General features: G+C 38.4%; 1 protein-coding gene across 1 annotated transcript in view; it reads right to left on the bottom strand.

Annotated features, from left to right (window-relative positions):
• Positions 1-2172: 2172 nt before the first annotated feature.
• The window catches only part of ROR2 (receptor tyrosine kinase like orphan receptor 2), a 149409-nt gene continuing 124653 nt past the window's right edge, over positions 2173-26928 (bottom strand). Inside the window, exons 5-9 of the mRNA XM_082784405.1 lie at positions 14890-15017; positions 10695-11009; positions 8643-8888; positions 6891-7093; positions 2173-5215 (exon numbers count right to left, since the gene is read on the bottom strand). Coding sequence (XP_082640531.1) covers positions 3773-5215; positions 6891-7093; positions 8643-8888; positions 10695-11009; positions 14890-15017 — 2335 coding nt within the window. The 3' untranslated portion in view covers positions 2173-3772. The remainder of the gene's footprint in view (positions 5216-6890; positions 7094-8642; positions 8889-10694; positions 11010-14889; positions 15018-26928) is intronic.

Here is a 26928-nt window from a genome sequence, read left to right on the forward strand (position 1 = left end):
ACATTATTTGATTATGACTGTGGCTGTTTCATCCTTATATTTGTTTGGGAAACACCTTGAGGTCTGACATGTTTTAAAAGTGCTTCATCCCAAAAAGTGTCCCTGAGCTCTTGCCAAGTAAGCATCTGACCTACTTCCTTCAGTCCCACATGGCCATTGAGATGATTTGTCCAAACATGAAGTCAAGTGATATCTAATAAATTCTTCCGGTAATGTAAGAAACAAGATTCAAATTCATATCTGTAATAAAAGTCTGAGTTACAGTTACTATGAAGAAATTTCCCCTTGACTTATTATGATGTTCAAAGCCATGCAACGAACATGTCTTTCTGGGTCAGACTTCAGGAAAATCATTAGAGGAAACTGAGAATCATGATGGTGAGAATATGATGGTGAATGAATGAAGCTGCCTATCAAAGCTTGTAATAATAAGGCCAATTGTACTTCTCAGTTTGCACTGTGGATGTATCCTTTATTCTTACATACTTGTTTATATTGTGCTGTTTATGGTTTTGTCCTCCCTATAGTCCAAATAGACAAGGCAGCTGAAAGGATCATTCAATTACTCAAATCTCAGACAGTGCCAGAACTGGATGCAGATGGTGGTCTTGCTAGTTTGCACCAGCATGGTGCAGGAGGAATGCACATCTGCAAGTTAGTTTTATCACTTAGTTTCCCCACTTAGACTATGACAGACCAGTCCTCCCTGCCCTATTCCATTCCATTCCATTCTCCCATCTACAGTGCTTACTGTATACAGGAGTCAGCTGCCCAATGTGGTTGCCCAAGGCACCATCGGATACTATAGCCCTTTGGCTCTTTGTGCTCTGGGAGACATGAACCATAAGAAAATGCTGTCATGCACCAAGACTTTGCTTTGGCACATTTGACTGCTATACCCAAATCCCTCCTGCCTTTTATTTCAGCTTCCCACTAGATCAGGTTGTCAAGGGCCTCATCTGACCTGGCCTTGAACATCTCCAGGGATGGGGCATCCACAATCTCTCTGGGAGACCTGTGCCAGTGCTTCACCATCCTCTGAGTGAAGAATTTCCTCCTAATCTGTCGTCTAAATTTCCCCTCTTTTAATTTAAAACCATTTCTCTTGTCCTGTCACTATCTGCTTGAGTAAAAAGTTGCTTTCCATTTTTTTATAAGCCCCCTTTAAGTACCAAAAGGCTGCAATTAGGTCACCCCAGAGCCTTTTCCTCTTCAGGCTGAAAAGCCCCAGCTCTCTCAGCCTTTCTTCACAGGAGATGTGCTCCAGCCCTCTGATCATCTTCGTGGCCCTCTTCTGGACCCCTTCTAACAGATCAACATCCTTCTTCTGCTAGGGGACCCCAGATGTGGGTGTAGTACTCTAGGTGGGGCCTCAGAAGGGCAGAGCAGAGGGGGGATAATCCCCTCCCTTGACCTGCTGGCCAGTCCTCTGTTGATGCAGCCCAGGACACAGTTGGCCTTCTGGGCTGCAAGCATGCACTGCTGGCTCATGCTGAGCCTTTCATCCAGCAGAACACCCAAGTCCTTCTCCAAAGGGCTGCTCTCTGAGTTCTTCTTCCAGTCTTTACTCATGTCTGAGATGCCCAGACCCAGGTGCAGCACCTTGCTCTTGGACTTGTTAAACCTCATGAGGTTCATGTGGGCCCACTTCTCCAGCCTGTCCAGGTCCTGTCCAGGTCCCATCCAACTACATGGATGAATGTAGTTGATTAATGAAGTATATGAACATGAGAACAAGAAACCTAGGAGAAACAAAGAACTTAGAGTAAATAAACTTCACATTTCTTTTTATTTATCCTTTATTTATTAATAGCACCCAAAGCTGCATTATATTAACACAAGCAATAAAGTTTTCATATTTTATTCCTACCAGTGCATTTCCAAATCCAGGTGAAATGCTGGAAACAAGTAACGCTGCCATACCATGAACATAGAGTTTAGATCACAATGATACATGACTTAAAATGTATCCCCATGTAATTAAAAAAACAAACCAAAACAAACAAAACAAACAAACAAACAAAAAAAAAAAACCACCAAACCACGCACAACAAAACAATCAATAGTTTAGGCATGATATCTGTAACCTAAGGGACTGTGGCCATTTCTACTTTGACGTGTACCACAACAAAAAAACAGCTGTAGGAACTATAAAGATAACATACTTAATCATACTTTTTGCATTACTTTATTGAATACTCCATGTTCTGGATGTACAACTTATAGCTATAGTGTGTGTTGGCTACAATACTACAACGAGAATGTGTATTTCTTGTATTACAGAAAGAGTCGTGAAATGTATGGACCAGTCTGCATGTTTAACAAAAGGAAACAGCAATACAATAAAACTGTACCACATGTGAATATTGTAAATGATTAAGTTATAAAGTCATTTGTTCAAAAAATCCAAATATTTCAAAGAAAAAGGTATATAAAATGTAGTAAAACATAAATTACATTTTAAGGTCTGTACATGATTCATCCTGCAAATAGAAGACAAAACCAGCGCTCTGTACAATATTGCTTATTTTGGTCTTCTAAAGTTCAAAGAACCATTTTCACTAAAGAGGCAGGAAAAAAAAAAATACATGGTTTCACATGCAATCCAGCAGTAATTGCAGTAAATCAAGTGAGTTTATAACCCCGTACAAACCCCAACATTTTTACAATGTAGGAACATGTATGTGGAGCCTTTTTTACTTGACAACCAATATGCAATTAAAGTTGGATTGTTAAGTTAGTGCATACCTACAATATCCCCATTTTTGATTAACAGTGTATTAAGGCTGCTTGCTGCTGAAAATACACAGCAGAGAAGAAATACTTTCATCCACAAATGCAGTCAGATGATGTCATTTGGAAGCTTCTGTCACAGTCATTCATTGGGAATGATGAAAGAAAGACATCCTCTCTTCTCTCATGTTATTCCACAGGTTGTTGTGGATGCTATAAGTTTTTGTGGGTTCCCAATCATTTTGGATAAATTCATGGAAGAAAATTCCATTGAAGGTAATGAAACAACAAAAAAAAAAAATTCCACCTCTGGCTTGGGAAGTCCCTAAGCCACAAGTTGCTGGAGCCTGGAGAAATACCCTGGGGAAACGGTTCAAGGGAAATTGCCCTTTTACTCTTCCCTGGGCAAGCACTATTGACTGTCTATGGAGACATGTATATGGGCTAGACAGACCCATGGTCTCACTCAGCACAGCCAATTTTATGTTCGGTTTCTCTACTTTTCTTATAATACAACCACGGATCAGTATTCTCAACTTGTTAGTTTTTCAGACTCAAAAAGCAAACAACAATCTTGTGTCCATTATATCAAAGAGATAAATACTATAAACTAAGCTGTTCATCACAACCAGGGCACTTCTATATGCTGAGGGCAACTGTAGTTGGATTCCTTTTTGTGTTATTGGTTTAAGCATAATTCACTAACATTACACTCACATATCATGATATACATGATGTGCAATGCTACTCAGCAATATGTTGCACAGCAACAGTACATTACTGAAAAGCAGCTTCCCTCAAGAACTGTAGGACTGTAAAAAAGATTGAACCCAGCAATTCCATACCATCATATTTGCAAAATGCTGATGGTGACAATGGTCAATAAACCCATTATATCATTATTGCTGTAATTTACATGGGTGTAGATTTTTGGTTGTGCTTCTTTTAGTCAAATCAAATTCATTGATCTTTAGCCTAAAGATCTACAGTCTCCAATCACAGAAGTGATGTGAAATCCTTAGTAATGAGGCCACATTCCTTAGGCTTCAGACTGAATTTCTGCTTCGTCCATCTGAAGTGTGTCATTATCACCCAGCAATTCTGTTTCTGGCACAGACCCCTCCTCTTCCTCCTCCTCTTGGACAGGATTCTGAGCAATGTCTTCTGCTCCATTGTGCGTGTCATCTGTGCCCTCTGAGAGCAGAGCAGCCCTGTCAGCCACCGATGCATTGGAAGGAGCCGTTGTTACATAGCCTGTGCTGGTGGATCCACTCCCACTGTGGTGGGAGCCTGGTTTGGGAATGATCTGGGGGGGCATTTGCTGAGGAGCCATTTGCATTGGAATTTGGACAGGGTAAAAATTTGGCAAATAGGCACCATAGGCGGGCATTGGCTGGTAACCATTGACTGGAATGTAGAGCTGAGGAGGTGGGACCATCGGTCTCATCTGCCCTTTCATTTGTATGAACTGCGGTTGAGGGAAAGCTGGAGTTTTCTGCTTTGGTCCAATGTACCTAGCATTGCTGACGTTACTGACAGGGCTTGTGCTGAGAGAACTTGTTTGTGTGGTGTTGCTTGCCCCAGAGGTTTGTGCTGAGCTGTTGTAATTTGAAAGGTTTCCCCACGTTCTAAGTCTGTTGTGTATATCTTTAAATCTTGGTCTTCTGTTGGGAAATTCATTCCAACACTCCAACATCAAAGTGTATATCCATGTTGGGCAGTCGTCAGGACATGGCAAAACCTGTCGGTTCCTGATCATCTCAATGACATCCTGGTTAGAATAACCACAGTAAGGCTGCAGGCCATAGCTGAAAACTTCCCACAACACAACTCCATATGACCATATATCTGAATCAATAGAAAACTTGCCATACATAATAGCCTCAGGGGACATCCAACGGATAGGAAGAAGGGAATTTCCCATCAGTTTGTAGTAATCAGCAGCATAAACTTCCCTGAAAAGGCCTAAATCAGATATTTTCACATTCAGTTTATCAAACACCAATATATTTCTAGTGGCTAAGTCCTTATGAACAACATGGTGGTTTGAAAGATACTCCATTCCTGCAGCTATCTGAGTCACGATGTGGAAGAAGTCTGCTGGTTCCAGAGTGGATTTGACTGTCTTGTCATCATCAGTGCTGCCAACATCTGAATGGGGAGATCTCATCACCAAGAACTCATGCAGGTCACTGTGGGAGCAATAACTGAAAATCATGCTTATGGGTTGTTCCTTTGTCACAATTCCCAGCAAACAAACAATGTTTGGGTGCTGTAATCGTGATCTCATCATTGCTTCATGTTTGAATTCTTCCCGAAGAGCCAGTTCTGCTTTGTCCTTAAGTGTCTTGATAGCAACAGCTTGCGTTTGTTCACCTGGTGCAGTACCAAAAAGATGCCCCTTGTAGACTTTTCCAAATCTCTCCTCTCCTAGTTCTTCCATAAACCGTACAGTAGACAGATTAATTTCTTTAAGTTTAGCCTGAAACAAAACAAAACAAAAAAGAAAATCAGTAAAAAATCACAGTGCTTCTGAACAACAGAATCTATTAAAGAAAAGCTCACAGTGCTCTGAATGGAAGATAAAATGTGTCAAAATAACATTTCAACTTTTTTATATATTCACACCAGCATATTGATTTTACAGTTTACCTTGAAATTAGTTATACTATTATCAAAAGTGTAAATTGAATTATGCTGCAAGATGATAAGCCTAATTATTTCAATAAAGGAGCTACCATATTTCCTGCAAGCTAGATGAATAATCAGTTCAGAGTAAGTCAGGCTAATGATGATACCTATTAAATGCAACTGCACTTGCCCTACAGTTCAGCACAGATGTGCCCACTCTCAAAAGGCCATGGGAACTGAATGAGGAGTTGGCAGCTGCAGAATGAACTGGAACATCCTTTCCAATAAAAGAAGGTTTGAACACTCCCTCTTTCAGTTTTCCAATATCAGATTTATCTTTCCTCCTCCATCGCACGATAGCAACAGCCCCTGCCTATGGGCAGCAGTACACATCACTGGTGCTGAGAAAACTTGAACAAGCTGTGTCAAAGAGTGGGAAAGAAGAAGAACAGAAGGAGGAAGGAGCTTCCCTCTGATACAGGAAGGAAAAGCTGGCAAAGCCAAGTCAGAAATCCCTGGATACTGCCTCCCATCTCCAACTAGCAGGGAAAGAAAGGGAGTTCATGATGGTGATCTGATGGGCATGTCCCAAGCAGCATGGGCTGGAGAAGTCCCTGGCCAAGCCAGGCACAGCCAGCACAGACTCACACAGAGGGCACTGCAGCAGGAGGGAGCAGAGCAGGCTGGAAAGAGGCTTTAACAGGTGATTTGGGAACAAGCTCTGATTTTAGTGCCCAACAGACTGTGAACTGTACCAGACAGTTTCCAACACAGCCCACGCTTAGCCATGAAACCTCCACCTTATCATACAAAATCAATGTCATTTGTTACAAACAGTAATATCCTGCAAAAAAATATGCCGTATCTTGAGCAGATTTTGCCAACTGTTTCAAACTGGGCATTGCTTTTGAGAATGTGTGCTTTGTAAATGCTATGATTAGAAATTCAGCATTAGATATGAACAGGATTTTAACATGAAGATCATTTAACTGACCCAGAAAATTATATGCAGGAGATGAGATCTATAGACTGCAACTCAAAGCTGTTTTTGTTTCACCATCATTTGTGAAACACAGCCTGTTGCATCTCAGCTCAGCTCCCCATTTGTGGTGGCTAAGAATACCAGCAGAACAAGCCAACAGATTAAAGATGAAAACCCGTTGTGCACCCTGCTTGAAACAAGCTAACCAGTCTTGTTGTTACCAAGAGCGAAAATGAGCTGCAGGCTGAAGATTGGATCAGAAATAACAACATTCCCAGTCACTGAGACAGGACGCAAGAATGGGTATTGACAGGTAAGTGCAGATGTCATGAAATATTTCGTACTGAAAGCTGTTGCCAGAGGGCAAGATTTCTAGACACAGCTAGTGAATGCGAGACCTCATGTTCACTAAAGTAGATGGCCATCACAATATGAAAACTAGGTGCCTTGCAAAACGTCTTGATTCCAGCACAGAAAATCTGAGACAAGGTAAATCATGACACACTGGAAGTCTGTGGCCTAAGCAAAATCTGGGAAGAAATACCTGCTTGTGCTGATTAATGAGTGGCATTTCCATGTCCTGGCTAGGAGATGCCATCAGCTGGCGGCGCTGTGGTGTAGCAGCAGATGCCTTCTGCTTGTTTCTGCACATACAGACCAGGAAGAAAAGGCAGGCAATAACCAAAGGGATTGCTATGCTGGGAACCAGGATGTAGAGGATTCCCATTTTGCTGTTGTCACGTGGACCTGTCAGCACAGAAATGTTCACCATTTATAATATGTATTTTTAATTCGTTAACAATAAATAAATAAATAAATAAATAAAACGAATGGCCATAATTGCTAACAATATACTTTTTAACAAAAAGAAAACACCTCTAAATTGAAAACAGAAGTTGTGTTACTCTCCCCTTCCTCATAATTTTCCATGAAATATTTCTAATACATTTGAATAAACATAGCAGCAAGCAGTACAAAGATAAACTTGGACTCCCAGATTTAATGCAGTTTGTGTTGGCTGTACCAGCATATGGTTTATTTCACTTTATTTTTGAAGCTTCCAGTTGTAGAAACTGCAGAATATAGCCTTGACTGTAATTGCAGTATCTTGTCCAGGGAATATAAAATAAGTGAATAGTCTTCAGCACAGTATATAAAGCAGTAATCTCAATGTGATAAACCAGGGCACACTGTTACAGTCTGGCATTCTCATTTCACCTCAGCCATTTCATCAGCACTTTCTCCACTTTTTAACTCCACTGGTACCACTTCCACCCAGAATAAAGTAAATCTCACCTCCCCCTGACAGAGATATTGTTTGCTATGTACTTAATAAAATTAAAGTGGTTTTATGTTACAGTGAGACAGCGATGAAAAGGTCATCAATACATTTAATAAGACTATTCTGGAAGCTTTCTGAAATACTTGGTACTTAGAGACTGTAGGACAGCACAGTGATGTCCAAAACATTCACTGGAACTGCCTAGGAAGTCTTCTGCAGTCTGTGGTTTTACTATTTGTGGCTACTGCTTTCACCACAACCACTTCCCCACGTTACTTTATACCATGTTACATGCAATGTAGAAATTTATTGTATATGTCAAATCATGTTACTGTGAAAAAAGTGAACTTAGAAATTTCATATCATTTTTGAGCGCTCTTAAATATACAGGCAATCTGTAATAAAAACATTTTTATGGCTTTCATGGTACATTTGCTGCTGCAGATGACATGGGTTTCTTCCTAATGAAGCACAGTACCAAATTGCTTTGTCACATCTAATGACTATTACCACTGTAGCAGCTCTAGAATGAAGTCTGCACCAATACAGGGAAGCAAACAGACTGCATTAAGCTATGAGAGGCAGTTTTTTATTTTTGCTCTCACTCGTGCAGTACAAGATCTACAAGCAGATAACGTAGGGCACTTCTGATACAATCATCTGTTTCATGACATCCCTTCTTCTGTGCTTCACTCAGTTTCCCTGCAACCAAGTGCAGTGTTATATCTCCCTCTACAGGATCTAAAAATCCTCACTGACTCTAAGATGCCACACAGAGCAGAAGCAATATATCACTGAGTAATGTGAGCGAACCAAACTCATACAGATAACAAATTTATCATCTGGCAAGAAAACATTAAATGTGTATAACACAATACAAGGATGCCACATTATAGTAAGTGAAACATTTGAAAACTTAACTCTCCAAGTAAATTGCACTTGTAAAATACGGACAATTAAAAATCACATGGGATTTGGGGCAGTAGTAGGGGAAAAAAGAAAGAGAATACATACTACAAGAAGGTATGTCACACAGTTCCATGCGTACGTTTTTATTCTTTGTAAAACACCAAGGCCCATCCATCTGACCTCCAGGGTTACGGCAATATGCATGTCCTCCACCTAGCTCTGGAAACTGTGCACTTGTCAGGTCATGGTTGTGGGGACTCTGGGAGTCCCAGAGTTGACAAGTGTGGCCAGATTTGGTAACGCTGACTGTCCCTCTGTAATCTGCTCCAGAACCATTGTAGCACTGATGATCTGTTAAAAAGTGTTTGGTGAAAAGTTACAAATAACAAAACAATCAGGGGCCAGCAAATCCAAAACAGCTGAAGTGCGTAGGCCACTTATGTAAAAAGCAAAAACAAAGCAAAAATAAACCAAAACCAAAACAAAGCATGCTAGGATTTAAGTACTTGAATTTGGGTACTTCAGGATTTAAATCAAAGTTGTGTTGTTGTTGTTTTTTTGTTTTTTGTTTTTTTTTTTTTTTGTTGTTTTGTTTTGTTTTGTTTTTTTTTTTTTAATTTCAGTTCTGTGGCAGTCTGTACCCTTTGATACACAGATACATCTGAATTCTGCCCTTGCGTGTCTCAGCTTATGGCTGTACACACTATTATTTGGTAACTCTGTATGTCAGTTAGTACTAAGTAGTATGTATGGACCTTTAGATACAGGAAAAGATAAATTCAACTGAATTATAGTTATGAGTTTCATTTCAGGAAAAGTCTTCTGGTGCCAGCAGTGTAAACTTTGTACCACCTTTATTTCTCATAATCTTATTTTCTGACATGCTGACTTACAAGAGAAACAAGTGCTGTATTTTCTATTGCCTCTTGTCAGTTTTTCTTCTTTTTTCCTTTATAAAAAAAGGGATTCAAGCTTTTCTTCTATTTATATACATCACTTTTGTATCTGCTGAACTATCTTTATTCTCTCTGTTTTGCTGTTACCCTCTCTCCATACTTTTTGAGTTGTTGTCTCTCACATGTAGCAAATGAACTGAAACATGCATTTTCTTCTGTATGCTTGCAACATTGCCTTCTTCATTTTTCTAAATCTCCCTCCCCAGCCCTCAGGAATCCAACACTCACAAAGCTTCCGTTTCTCATTTCCTGAAAAAAAAATTGAGGGCATTTCAACTGCGGCTGTTCCACCAGAGGGAGCACCACTATCTCTGACAGTCACAGGCAGCCACACTTCCAAATCATTGCTGGACTTGTTTTTTATGCTCATTCGTTTTGCTTGATATATTTTCCCTGGCTTATCCACTCTACCATCACTTTCTCAGTTAATTCTGCTTCCCAGTTACACTGGGTTATTGCTTTATCAGCACACAGCAAGTCTTGCATGCCTACTCTTATGTCATTACCCCTGCTCCTAACTCTGGCTTCAGAGAACGGATATTCAGAATAATCTTATCAGTCTTTGAACTTTAAACCATCTTTAGTCTCTTGGACCTTCCTTGTTGAGCTTTGTAGGAGGCTGGTGATAAATAGCTAGGAAATCTAGTAGGCAGAGAAATTGTCAGCACATAACAACTGACAACTGAACAACCCTTCTACTCCTGTTTGCAAATGTATATTCACTGAAGTGAGATTAACATTTTCACCCATCCTGTGTGGGTAAAGAAAGACAATTACACCCCAAGCTCAGTTTACAGAGTTAGAGCTGTTGTGGATTTCCATATAGAAAGAATGAACATTGAAAATTAACTTTCTTAGCAGACTTTTCCAGTGAAGCTTCCACAGCAAATTTAAGGTTTACTGACATGTAAACAGAGCTCACGAATAGCTGTACAGGAGGACTCATCCAGAAAGGTAAGAATGGAGTCAGAGATGGGGACAGGCACCTGGGAAGGGAAGCCTGCAATGCATGGCTGCCCCAAGCATATCTGAGGCAGGTTCACAAAACTGTGAACACAGTTTTGTAGCTCAGGGTAGTTGACAGAACCCTTTCTAGTACTAAACACCGTCCTTTAAGCTTCCTCACCATCCTAACTGTCCCTTACAACAATGCAAGATTATGGTCAGTATTAACACTGCAAAAAGCAGTATATTGACTTACATCGGCTGAGTCTCTCCACAGGGATCCCAATCCTTATACAGTTGGCAGCTTCCAGTGTGTCAGGTCGTGGGAGATCCTCACACTTAGGCAACTGCAGCTGCATCAGTATGAGGGGGTTTGACCTCGCAATGTTGTACTCCTGTCTACAGAGATCATTCTCCAGAACTTCACATTCATCCCTGCACAGCTCCCGTGGCTTTGGGGTCCGAGAGCGCTCATCACACAGAGGAAACACAAAGTGGCAGAACGATGGTATGGCGAACTGTGAGCACTGATCAGACAAATGTGTGGAAGTGCCAATCATGGTAAATGCAGCTAGGAAGGAATAAAAATACTGTTTAAGTATTAATTCACAATACACATTCAAAACAATTTTTACATCATTTACTTTTTACATCTTTCACCTCTAGTTGGGGCTCTGAAAGCCTACTGAGCAGTAGGGCAATGAGGTTATCTCTACAGCAAAGGACAGGTGACAAATGCAGGAAAAAATAAATAAATAAAAATAATAATTATTAATAATTATTATTATTATTAATAATAATAATAAACCACAGCATCCCAGAGACCCTCTGACATCTGCAATTAGCTTGTAGGACCTCAGTTCTTAGGAAGTTACCCAGGTAACTAACTGAGTAAATTGTTGGCACCTGACTAACTTTGACTAACCTGAAAGGATAAAGATCCAAGGCAAGATTCACCTAACAGAATGCTGACCAAAGTTCCCAAAGTTTCTAGTTGGATAAAATTTGAATGAGGATAATTTAGCTTCTTTCTCCTACGGACATTCTGATCAATAAGCAAGACAAGTGTTTTTCAGGTCTTGACAGACAAAAGGAAGTATGCCATTCGTATTTGGGGAGATATTGCTATTAATTTATAAGAGAAGCCTAACTGGCAGCAGTTTGGGGAAAAAATAAATGTAATCAATATCAGAATACTGATAGCATTAAGATGAGTATTGATGAGATAAGGTTAATGACTTGATCCTCTCCTTCAGCTCTCACCACCTACACACTAATGTTTATCTGGGAGTTTTCTTGCATGATAAAATAAAATAAATTATACTACTACTACTACTACTAATAGTAATAATAATAATAATGAGAGAAGTAAAAAAGAGAAGTGTACATGTTGTGCATCATATATCTGGGATGAATCAAGCTTTAAACATAGAAACATTCAATCCCACACTGGAAAACGTCAGTTTTGAGTAAGGCTTGCTGGACTGCACATCCCACCTATGAACATTGTAAAAAGAAAGGAAATGAGTAGCCCAAGTCATTCAACAGTGTCTTTCTAACCTATGGATCAATTCTTTCCCTCTTGTATAGCTCTCTCCTTCCTACCATCTACTTCCTGCTGCCACCTGCTATGAGAGAAACTCCTATCTCTTTCTAAACATCACACATGCAACAGCCCCAGCTCCAGCCTTTTGTACAGCCTGTACCTTTGTTGATTTTAATACAGGAACATAACCTTTCAATACTGGATGCAAGCACAACATCAGGTCTCAGAAAACAGCTATGAGATGTACATGTCCTTAAGACTAACAGGGAAAAATTCAACTTGCAGGACAGAAGCAGTTGGCTATCTGAAATTCCATACTAATTTTTGTGAAGGTGTTACAGAATTTAGATTGCCAGGAGGGAAAGGTGCGTAATTTATAATCGTGGCCTTATTTTGATGGGAAGCAAGCAAGGGTGTGTAGTGATAGCATAGCACAGAAACAAGAAATGCAGATGGAGAAACACAGGGAGAGTCTGATTACTATGTGCCAAAGGGCAGGCAGCAGTACCGGGAGCAAAACATCAGCAGTATGAAGTGTTTCCCCATCCAAACCCTGCATATCACTGCCAAGATCCTTGGTTTTCCAAGTCTGCCAGAAATGGCCCAGAAACCCCATCAGCCACTCATGTTTTTCTAAGCTTCTTTCTCAAAGTTTGCTTGCTCCTACAAAACTATGGTAAACCCCTGAATTTATTATTGTACTGCTAGGTCTCTTTCCAGATTGTCTCTTTCCAGACTGAAGACTGAAAGAAGAGCATCTGAACAAAGTATGTGGGAAACATGTTGAGGACATCTGAATGAAATATGTGGGAAATATGTGGAAAGATTAAAGCATCTGAGGGGTTTATTTTTTCAGTCAAATAGATATTAAACAGCACAGTAAAGACATTGCTAATCACACATATCCACGGTTCAGGGGTGAGGTCAATGCACTCTTTATTGTTGGCCTTCCGGTCTTTTAAGTCATGTTTCAAGTTTTTCCCCTAAGTGTCCTCCTTTTTTTTTTTCAGGCTCTGTTTCTCATATTACTGCATGACCAGGACCAAGCAGCACCACAGGCAGTAGAGATGAAGTGATTTCATTCCGAATGCAGAATGGAAATTCCCTGTAGATATTATAGAGTCAGAGAATGGCTCAGGTTGGAAGGGACCTTAAAGATCTAGTTCCAACCCCCCTGACACGGGCAGTGATGTTGCCTGTGACCTTTTCAAGTGGTTGTACTGTTGGACGGTAGGTGTCACCGTTACCCAGTCACAACCTCCACTGAATGGTGTACAGTTCCGAGTACAAAGTGATTCCACCAAAAACTTAAAAAGCACAGGCAAAAATGTAAACAAAATCTAAGGAGAAGTTATACAGCAAATACTTTACCTAACCAGGTACAGGAGTTTCAAAAATATACCGGCATTTGGGCAGGGAACACCCAGTATCGCAACACTTGTTTTATTTTTAAGAAGACTCAAGAACAAAGCGTATTGTGAAGTCCTATAGTTCTATAGGACTATGAAGTCGTATAGTTTGCACATGGCTTCTGGTATGTCCTTCAGATGTGTATACCCTAAAAATGCTAAGTTATTAATACTTTATCATTACTGCCTAGCTGGGTACTAGGCAGTTCTATGCGGTGGTTCAGAGTTTTCAGCCTAAAGAAAGTTAACAATAGAAATTCTCTCTAACTCCTGTACAGTGTCCCAGCCCACAACCTCCAAAAAGCTAACCAATAATTGGTGGTACTGGGGAACCACCAGCCAGATTATGAATGTTCATGTTGTATATTCCAGAAACAAATATGACTTGATCAATAACCATTTTCTGCATCTGGTCAAGACAGATTTGATGTCATAGCAAAAATGTGGTATCAATACTATGAATTTATTAGTGATAGAATGGTAAAAAAGACCAGAATTCCAACAGAGTACATGAGAAAGAAGGGAGGGAAATGAGACATAGAAGGACAAAAAAAGATTGGAACTGAGGTTTCAGTTATCCCAGATTTGATCACCATATCCTAATGTCAAGAAGAAAAAAAAACTGACCTGGATTTCTGGCTTGACAATGAGCCTTTAAAGTAATATATTTAAGGGGACAGAGATGACAAGTAAACTCAAGATTTTTTTGGCAACTGGTTCTGTTTAAATTCCAGATTCAATTAGTTAGCTGTATCTGGCCAGATGCAAATAAGCTCATGATGGACTGTGCTAATTGGCCATATATAACAATAGAAGGTTTGCTCTGTTCCACAGATTGATTTGCTTGCTTTGATTGTGTCCATCAGAATTGCAGCTGCTATCATCAATGATCACTCTGATGAGTGAAAGTCCAGCGAAGAAAAATCTGTGTTGATATACAGCCCATTAAAAGTCATTAACATTTTGGAAACATTTTATGAGTGTATTCTGAAATGATGACCAGAGAAGGAATCAGCAGGGGCAGAGCACAGGAAGGTCAGCTCTTGCTTTATATAAATCAGTGTGAAATCCAGACTCTTCTGTGATTATGCAGTATGGGAGGAAACTCAAGGGAAAAGCCACTATACTTATTTCAAGAAAACTAAGGCACAACTTATTTATTTATTCATTTTTACATGAGAAGGCATTTGCTTTTTAAAAAATCGTGTGTTGGAATCTGTCATGCAAGAAGTTCCAGCAGGAACTACAAGTTGTTTAAAAGAAAATGTCCCAATATTTTACTTAAGGCAAGGAAATTCCTTGCTTCTAATTCTTGCTTCCTTGCTTCAAATTCTGCTATATGCACAAGTGAGAGAATGGATCACCTACTTTGAGTCTTAATAGAGTATATCTTAGTCATTGACTTAAAAACCTGAAAAGGATTCAGGTACATTGCTTGTACCTGAATTGGATATTTCCATAGCTTTCAGTTCTGCTACAGAGATCTATAACCTTACCAGTAATTCGATTTTCAATTTCCCCTTGCATCTGGAGGGAGTCCACATATATGGTCCTGTTTCCAATGATTCGAGCACATGCAATTCCTCTGTATGGTTGACAGAAACCATCTTCATGGTAATCTTCTCTGCAAAAGACAGGTTAGGATGGTATAAGTCAATGTCTAGGACTGTATATCGCAATTAATTTTTACAAAACATATTCTTATAAAAGGAGAAAATCCCCCAAAAATGCAAATCTAAAATTGTTCAGTTCTTCAGATGCAGCTTTCTCCTTCAATTCTCTCTACACTAGTACTAATGAGGCACACTATAGCTTATTGGGGGGGGGGGGGGGAGGGGGGAGGGGAAGAAAAAAAAAAGTAAAACAAAACCTGAGATTAATTTTGAAATCATATTCTAATAGTAATGAAGTTTGACAGATAAATTTACTAAAAAGCTGTTAGACTGAGGCAGTAACATAGATCTTGTTACATGTCCACATGCAGTTTTGGCATCTAACTGCATCCAGTACAATTAGAAAAACAGTTGGTTCTCTTCTCCCACCTCACGCTTGCTCTTTCTTCATTTCCTGTAGTGAACAGCAGAAGACACCTTGCCAAACTTTAATTAAAATAAGGAATAGTTTTGAATGCTTAGTTAGGTAAACAGAGTGAAAAGTAATCAAGGTTTAAACCTCTTTCCTCCTCTGCCTGGTCAGAGTCAATACCAAATTCTTCTTCCTACCTATAGTTTAATACATTTTTCAACTGAATGAGCTTTTGGGCCAAGTTCAACTCCCTGACATCATTGTAAATATTTTGACTTAACAGGACTAGCCTAAAGGCTCAGTCATTCAACACAGCATCCTCAAAGCCCAAGTAAATAATACTGATCTGTAGATGTTAACTCTCTGAGCCCTGCAAAGGGGCTTCCTAGTGAGGGCACTCTCAGAGAGAATCTCCACTATACCATGCATTTCCTCTGGCACAGCACAGTCTCTGTGCCAGGATCCACTAGCTTGATGGGTTCATAGCACATCACTCATTGCATGATGTACTGAAAAAAAGCATAAAATGTGACCTGGAAAAACATCACTCTGGAGAAATCCTTGGATACCCCAAAACTTAGTCATCTTTCCTAACAGTCAGGTCAAAAGTGTGAGGCATCCCCTCCAATACCAGCAATATTTGAAATATTACTCCTATATTCTTCTGCATTTCATACTCTATTTATTACCTTCAGATGTTGATACCTGTTTTGGCTACACATATTTCAATTTCTTCTACACACATCTTCATCCTTCCTGTTTTGCATGTCGCATGAGCAGGACAAGGTTGTTAGTGAAAATGTGTAAAACTACAAAACTCCATCTGGGCCAAACCAGCACTAAAACCTGCAGTCTGACAACAGCTAGCCATGATGAGCATACCACCCAGCACCTACACAGTGCTGACTGCAGCCTGTTATCCCTGATATCCTATTCTGTTTTAGAATGTTCCTTTATTTTTTCCCCTGTTGCTTCTTCCTGAAAAATCTCTTCAGGGAAATGTCACCTCTATTCCTTAGGTTATAAACTCATTGGAAGCAGGAGGGAGGGTAGGCAGGACTGTCCACACAGGGTAGCCAAAAGCTGGAACTATCAATCATTACTTGAGCATCAATCCTCCCTTGCTTCCTGGAAAGATGATGACTTAACAGGACCTGACCCATCACACAGCTGCTAGATGAAACATGCTGATTTATGATATGAAGTGTCTCATGCAGTTGTTGTCTATATCTGGCCCTTATTTCCTACCACAGTATGATTGTTATATACTTATAAACCATCTTTTTGTCTGCAAATTCTGAAACAAGTTCTGCTTCCAGAAAGATAGGTAATTTTTCTATTGTGGTGGATGAAGCAAAAGAGGAGTCTTTTGGGATCAATTAAATGTTGCAGTGAAATTCTTTCGCACTAATAACAAAACCTCTAATTTTGCAAAAACTGCATCATGCCTGAAGGGACAAAAATATCAAAGCAGTTTCTCTGTGCCTGTTTTATGATCCTTGACCACCTCAGTAGGAAGTCAGCAATTCCCATAAGGAGCTGAATGAATATGAAACCCCTATTTGACCTCTTTCTCAAGACTAAATTCTTACCCCTATAGCCCTATCCTGCAGAACAAAGTCTGTAATGTATCTAAGTGAAATTGTACCTCACACTTCAACTCTCAGTGCAGGTCTCTCTTGCCAGAACAGGGAAAAAGAGAAAAGAAAAGAAAAAAAAAAAAAGAGAGAGAAAAAAAAAAAAAACAAAAAGAGAGAAAACCAACTATAAAAACTAGCAGGGGTTTGGTGACAAAAGAAAGCAGTATGATCTCTTACTTAGTTCAGTTTATTTATTTCTGTCAAGAACTTCTAAATACAGCTTAGATATTATGTATACACACATGTGCTCCCCTCTCTCATGTTGTAGTCAACTGCTGATTAAACTGAACTGGATATGACCATTACCATGGATGCAAGCAAAAGTAAACAGTAACCTGATGTCAGATACCCTGACTGAAGCAGAGCTCTTGCTCTACACATATCTTTGTCAAGTCACACAACTCAGCTTGGCCACTACTAGCGATCAAAGGGGGAAAATTGTTAGTCTTCTGAGCAAAATGTTTGATTTTGACAAAGCTGCAGTAATGGCAGCACTACTGGTACTTACAGTCTCCTTATGGATTTCTCTTTCCTCCCTCTGCTACATATAGACTCAGCACATGGCAAAGTGTTTGCAGTAAAAAGCAAGGTGGGGGAAATCTGATAAAATAGTGCAGGAGAGGCAGCATGCTCAGTTCAAACAGGAGGCTTTGGAACCATGTGCTTCTTTGATTCATGCCCTAAACCATATGCCAGCAAGTCAGTTGCTGATTAGAGTAAGAGTTAAAAGCTGCTGAAAATAGGCAGAAATACTGACTCTTCAATTTCCTGCTCCTTGAGCTGTAAAATCTGCTCTGATCAAGAACCCTGGTAAAAGCAGAAATCTGACTCCACAAGAGGAATCCAGAAGATTTGAATTTGTCCTACCTGCAGAAATGTTACAAGCTCACTAGGTATTATTACAGCCACAGATACTATTCGCCATTTTTCTTTCTGAATGTTTCAAGACAGCATTGCCTTTTCCCACCAATAATTTTCTTCCATTTTAACATAATTTTATTTATTTATTTTATACATCAAAGAGTCAGGAACACCCTATATCTTGGCCTTCTTTTTCACCTTTGCTAAAGGACTACCTCAAGGACAAGTCACTTGTAAGAAGTCTTTCACAGAACCCAGTTGGAGTGCAGGTGAGATAAGGTAAGTTCTCCCACTAAGAGAACTCTCCTCACAGCTGCTTGTCAGACTGTGGATTTCAACCAGACTTTAGGTTTAAAAACAATGTTGTAAGGAATATGGCTAAACAGTCCCTTTTTCTAAAACACCAACTTGTGTTTCTCAGGGTGAATACCATTAATTTTCCAGACTCAGAAAGTGATCTTAATGTAAAAACAAAAAAGTTGAGAACTAGCCTTTCTAATATGCAGGTAGAGGAGGAAAACCTTCTGTATGGAAAACACATAATTAAAAGTAGCATCTGTGTTTTGGTCTTATGCACAACATAAGGTGTACCTAATATACACCATGCTCACAAGGTCTGAAAACATTGGGAAATCTGCAAGTTCCTCATCACACACACACTGCATGACCCAATTAAACATAGTTGGCCTTCAGGTTTGTGGGCAGAAGAAATCTGCATGAAAGGGAGAATTAAACAAGTGATATAAAAGGCTCGGTGGTGCAGCGCCTGTTGAATCTCCTTCTAAAAATGGAAAACGTAACTTCCTGGGATATGTGGGAAGACCTAGGTGTCCCTGAATGGGAACAAAAGCAAGCACACATGGCTGGAAATGTCTGTAGACAGAGAAATGCCACCAATGGTTTGAATCCAGGCCTGCTGTTTTTGAGCTGTTAGGAGATGAGATAGATACTCTCATGCAGGACATGCAGTGCCTTCTGCTCAGACACCCCTCGGGCCCTGAGGATGGGCTGCAAAAAGCAGTAGCTTTCTATTAGATAGTTTTAAATAAATGTTATTCAGAAATAATGGCTTTCTTTAGCTACAAGTATTTACCGTATGAAAGCAACTGTACACAAGGTCATGCAAGACATCGGTAAGGTAAAGCTGTCCTCCAGAAGTACATGGAGACAAGTCCAAGGCTTCTGCAAGCACTGCAAAAATGCACCAAGCACTGCTACCCCCGCACAATAACCATCACTATATTTCCAGAGGTGACACACAAGGAACACTGAACAAAAGGCTACAAAAGAAAATACCTAGGAAACAAAGAGGCTTTTCTGAATGGAAAATCTGAAATGCTCAAAGAATACATCTGGGTATAATACACTATATGAGATCTATGTAACACAATCTATTGTATGCAACTGTCACAGCCGAGTAGGCCAGAGGGCATATGAAACAAAAAAGTCCCAGTAAATAAAAGGCAGTTGTGGAAACTCTGCTCAATACTAAGATAATCTTGTGATGCAAAGTCTAGTGACAGTTTTCAGCATACATTGGGTTCTTTGAAAATGAAGTGAGAGCTGACCTACTATCTTTACTTGAAAATGGTGAAAGCACTTGAAAGCAAATTTAGCGTAAGGGCTCATGAAATGAATTTTGAATGCAGAGTTGAGAGGTACTAGAGGTACTATTTATTTGCTAGTAAGATACGTTTTTTCTGGTTGCCTCTCACAAACTTAACTTGAAAAGACAAAGAGAAACTTAAGCTAAAACATTTTTCCTGATAACAGATGCAACACTATGCATCAGTTGCAAAGAGGAATTCAATTCCTCCAGAAAACCCGGAAAGGGGAATTTTGACTCAGCAAGTGAATAACAAGTCATTAGAAAAAAAACAATCTTTGATTTTTTTTGTTACTGGCAGTTACACATTGAGAAGCCATTTTTTAATCTAATAAGTAACTTAATTTTTCACTGTAATTAATTCAGCGCTGGTATTGGAAACGAGGGAGGCCAACACCCATATGATATAGATTCGGTTTAAAACATAAGCAAGCCCTGAGTATTCCCTGTAATAATGTTTGTTAGCCACAATAATTAATAACTAACAGTAAAAATTAAGTAACTAGAAATCAGTCTTAGCATAGGAGCAAGCTGGAGAAAGGGGAACTAAACACCTTGCAATAAATAAAGTAGTAATTAAGAAAAGCAATTAAAACAGTGGGCTTTTCACCTATACAGGAAAGAATTGTAAGTAATACTCAAGTAGTTTCCTAAGAAGGAGTTTCGAGATTCCATAGAAAAGAATATGACAGATCTTCTGAAGTTTCATTATTCTGCATGCAAAACTGAAAATTTACCTGTTGAAAATATTTTTTGTTGTTGTTCTTGCTGTTTTTGTTTGTTTGTTTGTTTGTTTTGATACATTACCAGCTTCTGTAGTCCATTTCATGGTTTTGAACCAAGTAGCAAGATAAAAATCCTGAAGGTTCAATTTAGACCATCACATTGATTACATTAAATATATGTATATATCAATCTACACTTTTAATACAATTAACAAGTTATTTACAATTATAATTTGATAACAATTTGTTTATATATATTCAAATAATAAACTTAGAAGTTATTTAGAGGGACATAAAATACAAAGAATTACAGGAATAAAAGCATTATGTTTAGTGAAAGAGAGGCAAATCACACTAAGGTATAGGAAAGCTGCTATGAAGCTGTTATAATAAAACATCATGGATTTCTGTCTTTTATATATGTATATAACCATGGTTTGTTTACATTGCACCTCAAACTGGGAACTGTTATAATCTGGCACTACAACCTTTGTAATATGTTCCCCCCACTCTTGACAAGTATCATGCCATAGTGTCAGGTCACAAGGGAATCACTTTTCAATGGCTAAAATGAATTCACATCTCTTAACAGTCAATAACTCTCCCCGAAACAGGTCACAGAGAAGATCTACAGAGAAGAGACACATATTAAGTTTTCATATGTCTTTGTCCTATGTACTTTTCCTCTTGTCAAAAAAACAGTAAACCTATATTACTATTACTGTAGAAAAATTCTTGGTACTTTCAGGTCAGGTTTCTATATTTAACTTTCAGAGAAAATATCAAATAAACCAGAATACTTTAAATTCAATTTCTTGTTTAAACAATGGTTGGGACAACTTGTAGTAGGACCCTGCCTAGTTGGAGATGTCCTTGGCCAGCACCGTGGGAAAACAGCACATGCTTCCTTCTCTACCAGTCCCCGTGCTCTGAATAAACATCTTAATTCTCTGACCAAAGTTTTATCTGCAGATGACCCACCTTTATAGCACATAAAATCATTTGTTTCCACATCTTCATCATCATCTAAAGATCAGCTCTCTTGGGATAACAGAAAATACCCATGAAAGCGGTTAAAACCTCAAAGAGACTTCACTAAAATGCAAGATGGATATAAAAATTTTTTCTGTGCACTTTTCACTAAGGGAAATTTTAAAATGGAATCAGAAAGGAAGAGAAGTTTAGTGTTAAAAAGCCAAAAACTAACAGGTGCAGGAATCTGTATATATAGTCATAGCTGAGTTGAAGTCAATGGACCTATGACAATTTACACTCACCAAGGATACGGCCCATGAATTTTGCTACCAGATGCTCCTTGAGTTTAAAAGCAGCCCCCAAAGTAAGATTTCCCCTACATCTACAGTACAATTTGCATAAACATTACCAAATAGCACTTATTTATGTGTTTTTTATGAGTAAAAAAAAGTAACACTTGACAGAACAGCTAAAAAAATAATTAAATGAACATTAAATGAACAGACCATTTTTGCTGAGTTTGATTTGAATATTTATCTGCTAGTTCCTGAAAAGTATGCTGTGAACTGAAACTTTAGATTCAATGTCCAATTGGAAATTAATAATTGATATTTATTCCACTGATTATACTAAATGATTAATTTTTTAATCATAATATTCAAGACACCATTTTAAGTCAGGTAATTGATACAGCAATTAATTGAAATGTCATTAGTGAAAACACAGCTGCAAGTAGTCTTAGTGTTTGTGATAACCTAGAGAAAAATAAGTTGTCAAACAGCAACTTGTAAACAATAACCTTATTTTTAGCCTACTGCAATTATTTCCACTCCTGTTTACAAAAAGTGTTTTTAAACACAGAACTTAGATATCAAAGTCTGCTTCATAATTTGTTTTAAACTTACATATTTAAACAGTCCAGATAATGTTTTAAATGTATATGAGGATGTTATCATGAAAGGAGGATGTTTTTAATGCAAGTTACTTAAAAGACACTTAAACCCAAGAAAACAGGTGGACATCAACACAATTTAAGCCTATGCCTGCATTGAATCATAAACCATATTGTTTTGCTCTATAAGCATTGCCTTAAGTGGGCGTCAGCACTTTTGGCTGAGCTGTATCCTTGCTACGAGTTACCGTTTTCAGTCATTTAAGTGGCTAAAATCCATGGAAATTTGTATTTACTTCCCTTCTTTCACAGAATCCTCTTCCATCACTCCTGTAACAAGAAATACACAGTCCTCACTAGCAAAGATGGAGGAAAGAACCAAACATATGAAGCAGAGGCAGTGTTCATGAGATAATACTACGCACTACTGGGGTTTGACGGTATCTCAGACATTCATGTAATTATCATTACATGTTTAGAAAAGGTTTCGTTATACCAAAAAATATTGCTGTTCTCAACCACAGTCATATATAGAAGTATAGACACAGTGGGAAGATGGCTCTTAGTACAGTAGCCTGGGTGAAATAGTTGAAGTAGCCCTAAATAAATACAAGTTATTGTGCTGTTCTACCCATGATGCAGCACAGAGTTACTCAATAAGTAGTAACAACTCCAGCTTATAGAATACCTGCTTAGTCATTCAGATACAGTGCAACTGTATGTCAGGAGACAGAAGATAAAGAATTTTGATGTTTGCAAAGCAGATAGTCCTTATGATGATGAAACAAGCAAAGCTAAGCAAGGACACCTGCTCCTGAAATTTCTGCAAGGAACAGAAGATTGTCCCTGGACACATTAGTCATAAACCTCTGACTACCACATGTAAATTCAAAAAAACGAACTAATATTAATACTCTCTACAAACTTTCCTCCAATCTCTTTTGATTTACTGACATGGTATTTATGTAAATTCTTCCATTGCTTTCACAGGTCTTAACGTGCTTGGATGAAATCCTGAAATCATATGAATCAGCTGGAAATCCAAGGAAGGTTGCCAGTCTGCTTTGTTGAGTATTAGAAATTTTTATCAGAAACATCTGTTACCATTAGGGTTACTGAAGAATTCAAAAAAGAAAAAGCTTCAGAAAGCTAATTTCAACATATGGGAACATGGACCTGGCCTTGCAGCATTCCAACTTCTTTCTCACCAAAGAAATCATTGAGACTGAGTCATTGAGACTGTCTCCTTCTATTCTATGATTCCTTCTCCACCCCCTTTTTTTCTTTTTAAGGCAAGTTATCTTTCCTGATGTGTTGTGACTGTGTAATAAATTGTCTCCCACTGACACTCCCACGAAAAAGCTGTAGGACCAATGAGCCTTTTAAAGTGCCTCTAACAAGCAACTCTTTATTTCTCCAACTGCCAGAAAACAGAATTCCTCTTTTATCTTTCCTTCCCATTCCATGCCACCCTGAGCAAGTACACACAGCTTAGCTCCAACAAGTTCTCAGAAGAGTCCACCAGCTGAGAATGCAATTATAATTGCTACCGTACAAAGGCAGCAGTAAAACTGGTAGCAGGCAGCCAAAGAGCTGGGCCACCGCTGCCTTGGGGCCAATGCAGGAGACAGAGCGCCGGACCTGGGCAGCTTGCCTATGCCTAAAAGAACAGAGCTAAGATGGCATGTTGGCTGCCCAGCGGGAAGGGAAGGCCATCAAGGGGAGATGGACAAGGGGCAGCTTTGATCATTGTAATTCCATGGAAGGGAGGGACACTGAGCTTCACCAAACAAGCTGGTCTGGGGATGGAATGGTGAAGGAAGGGCAGCTGCATCTTGTAATGTGGCTCCAAGCATGCCTAGTGCAGCCTCTACCCCACAAATGCACACAGGAATTGACATGATCTAATAAATTCCTTTAAAAAAATATCAACTTTCATTTTTCAAGTATATACTCAGGTGGTGTGATTTACAAAGGCAGATTATGCACAGAAATATAAATTTTATATTATTGCTCACTTTATTAAAATCCATTGACAGAATATATATGCAAGCCAGAATGACAGGTAGGTGATAGAAAGTCTTGAGAGTAAATTAGACTAAGAAAGAACAGTCAAAAACAGTAGTTATACAAACTCAGAGAGAAAGGGGCTACAGGGAAGACAATGGAATAGTTTAAAATATTTTTAAAATTTTAAACAAAACAAAAACAACAAAACAAAACAAAAAGGACAAAACAAACAAATGAAATACTTTTTTTTTTTTTCTTGAATGTTGGGATATAACAGTTTTCTCTAAAGTCCTTCTTAGCTTTTTAATTAAAAAAAGTACAAACTTTTTTTTTTTTTTTTAAGAATGGTTTTAAATATATTTTATTTAAAAATTATTTCAGAATTCAATATTGAACTTTATCCCTAAAAAAGTGATCCTTTATAAAAATATCAGAGCAAATCCAAAAATGAAAGGAACCATACGGGTGTAATTTTTTTCTTTCCTTTTTTTTTTTTTTTTAAACATAACAAAAGTGGTTTTGCTATTTCAGCTAACACAGAGATTATATGTCTGATAGCAGAGAACTTTGTAAAACAGCCAGAAATTATCATAGCATCAGCTATAAATTCAAGATTACATAATTATATGAACATGAAAGTGTTCATCTTCAAAGTCCTTCACAGTTCATTTTTATTAAAACTACAGAAACATAACTATTTATAATCTTACAATATTGAAATAGCAGTTTCACAATAATTTTTCCAGTCTTAGGCAAAAAAGATGGTTTATTCTGCTTATCAGAAAACTCCAGCATGAGGTAAGTGATTTCTTTAAAGCATGTTAGCATTAATATGAAATTCTTAACATGAAATACTTGTTAGATTATTATTATTTTTTTTTATAGATGCAATAAGAACTATATATTGTAGGCAACATTACTGAAAGTTACACTTTGAGAACACATCCCAGTGCTAGAGGCTATTTTCATAGCTGCTCTTTACTTCACAGAATATATTGGAGCTGAAATTTTCCCAAGACCAAAGCTATTTTTTTTTCCAACCTTAAAAGACATGGTTCAGGTGTTTCAGAAAATGAGTCCTGAGAAAATTGTCATTTTTCTCTTTAAAAAAAAAAAATAAATAAATAAAACCACAAACCAAACCAAACCAAAACCAATACAAGAAAAAGGCAGCCATTTTGTTCCTGTGCTATTAACAGACACCTGAGACTTGCTGGGGCTTGCCTTTGCTGTTCCAATGAGACACTAGCCAAATTTGTCTATTTTTTTGTGTCATTTCCATCTTCATGTGCTCAGCCCAGTCTATGAGTCTTCAGCTGATAAATTCTCTAAATACCCAATCTACAGCATGCTTTGCCAATCTGCATGAGAAAATAAAATTGTTTGGCACCCATGTCAGGGCTGGCACTTAAGGTTGGGGGTATGAAAAGGGGCTACTAGTAGAAGTGCCTACAGTCCTCCACAGTCTTGAAGTAAAACCTAATATTTTTTGTGCCTTGCCATTCCTTTCTGTCAACATATAAGTATCGCCTCTTCTGGGCTGATCTAGTTTGAAGACAGCGGCCTATTATTACAGCTTTCCATCCATTGGCTGGCTCCAGTGACCAAGATCTGGGTGGGACCAAGATCTGGCTAAGGAATCCAGACCTCATGAGATAATTCTGGTGTGTCGTCATAATTCCACATAATGGAATTGTTTGTTGTTGTTGTTGTTGTTTTTCCAGATTAGGAAAATGATCTTTTTCTACACAGGAAATTCTATGCCAGTTTCAATCAAAGCCTCTGGAGTTCTTAAGAAGAAAAATAGAAACAGGGTCCTCTACCCCAGCCACTAGAAAAGGGTAGAAATGAGCAGCATTTGGCCTACCCTTCACACGGCACCTCACAGAACCCAAAACTGCTGGGAAGCCTGTGTATCCACCCAGCTCTCATGCAATCCCAAACAATAATTTCCCCTTACTTTTCTTCCTTTGAACTTAAAACCTTTTACTGAATGCTTTTCACAACTCATTTCTAAAGACACTGCTCTCCTCATTAATCCTTACCATGGATTAATGTCTTTTTTTTTTTTTTTTTAATCAAAATTTTCCAAAACTGTAATAATGGATGCTGTCTTTTATTTCAGGCAAAGCAAAATAGTTCACATTCAAAATCCAGTTACAATTTGTTTTCAGATGCCACACAAACATTATTAACTTGATAGGATGTGAGTAGCAATTGTAGCAGCACCACAGCTCCATAAATTAATTTAATCAGGCTTAACGTTAACAAACTTTTCATTAATCAAAACAAATTTAAAGAAAATGCAATTGGCAGATCAAATATATCTCCTAAGATTAGCACATTAACATTTAGTTCCTAACGCTTGAAAACTAAGATCCTGTGAATACTGGTATATCTGTCAGTTTGAGTGACAGAAAGCTTACAAGCTATCACTCACTGCCTAGTCTTGAAACTATTAAGAATATATTTTTAAGTAGCATGTACTAAACTGTTATCTATTGCAGAAGAAAGTAGAGCAGTCTATACTCTTCCTATTGAAAGTATAGATTTGTTCCCATTTGAAACTATTTTCTTATACCATTCCCTACTGAGGCAAACTTTTCTTGTTTGGGGGGAAACTTTTTAAATTAACATTACACATATTTCCCTTGCCCATCCACTCATTGCTTTGCAATCTGAAACTACTTTGTTGGCAGAGAGAAAAAAAAAAGTTTTTTGTAAAATTGTCAGATGAAAATACCAGGATTTTTGCATGCAGGTCAGCTTGTGGAGACACACCTATTCCATTGAACTAAAGA

The sequence above is a fragment of the Aythya marila genome, assembly GCF_965140915.1.
Source record: "Aythya marila genome assembly, chromosome: Z".
Classification (NCBI taxonomy): Eukaryota; Metazoa; Chordata; class Aves; order Anseriformes; family Anatidae; genus Aythya; species Aythya marila.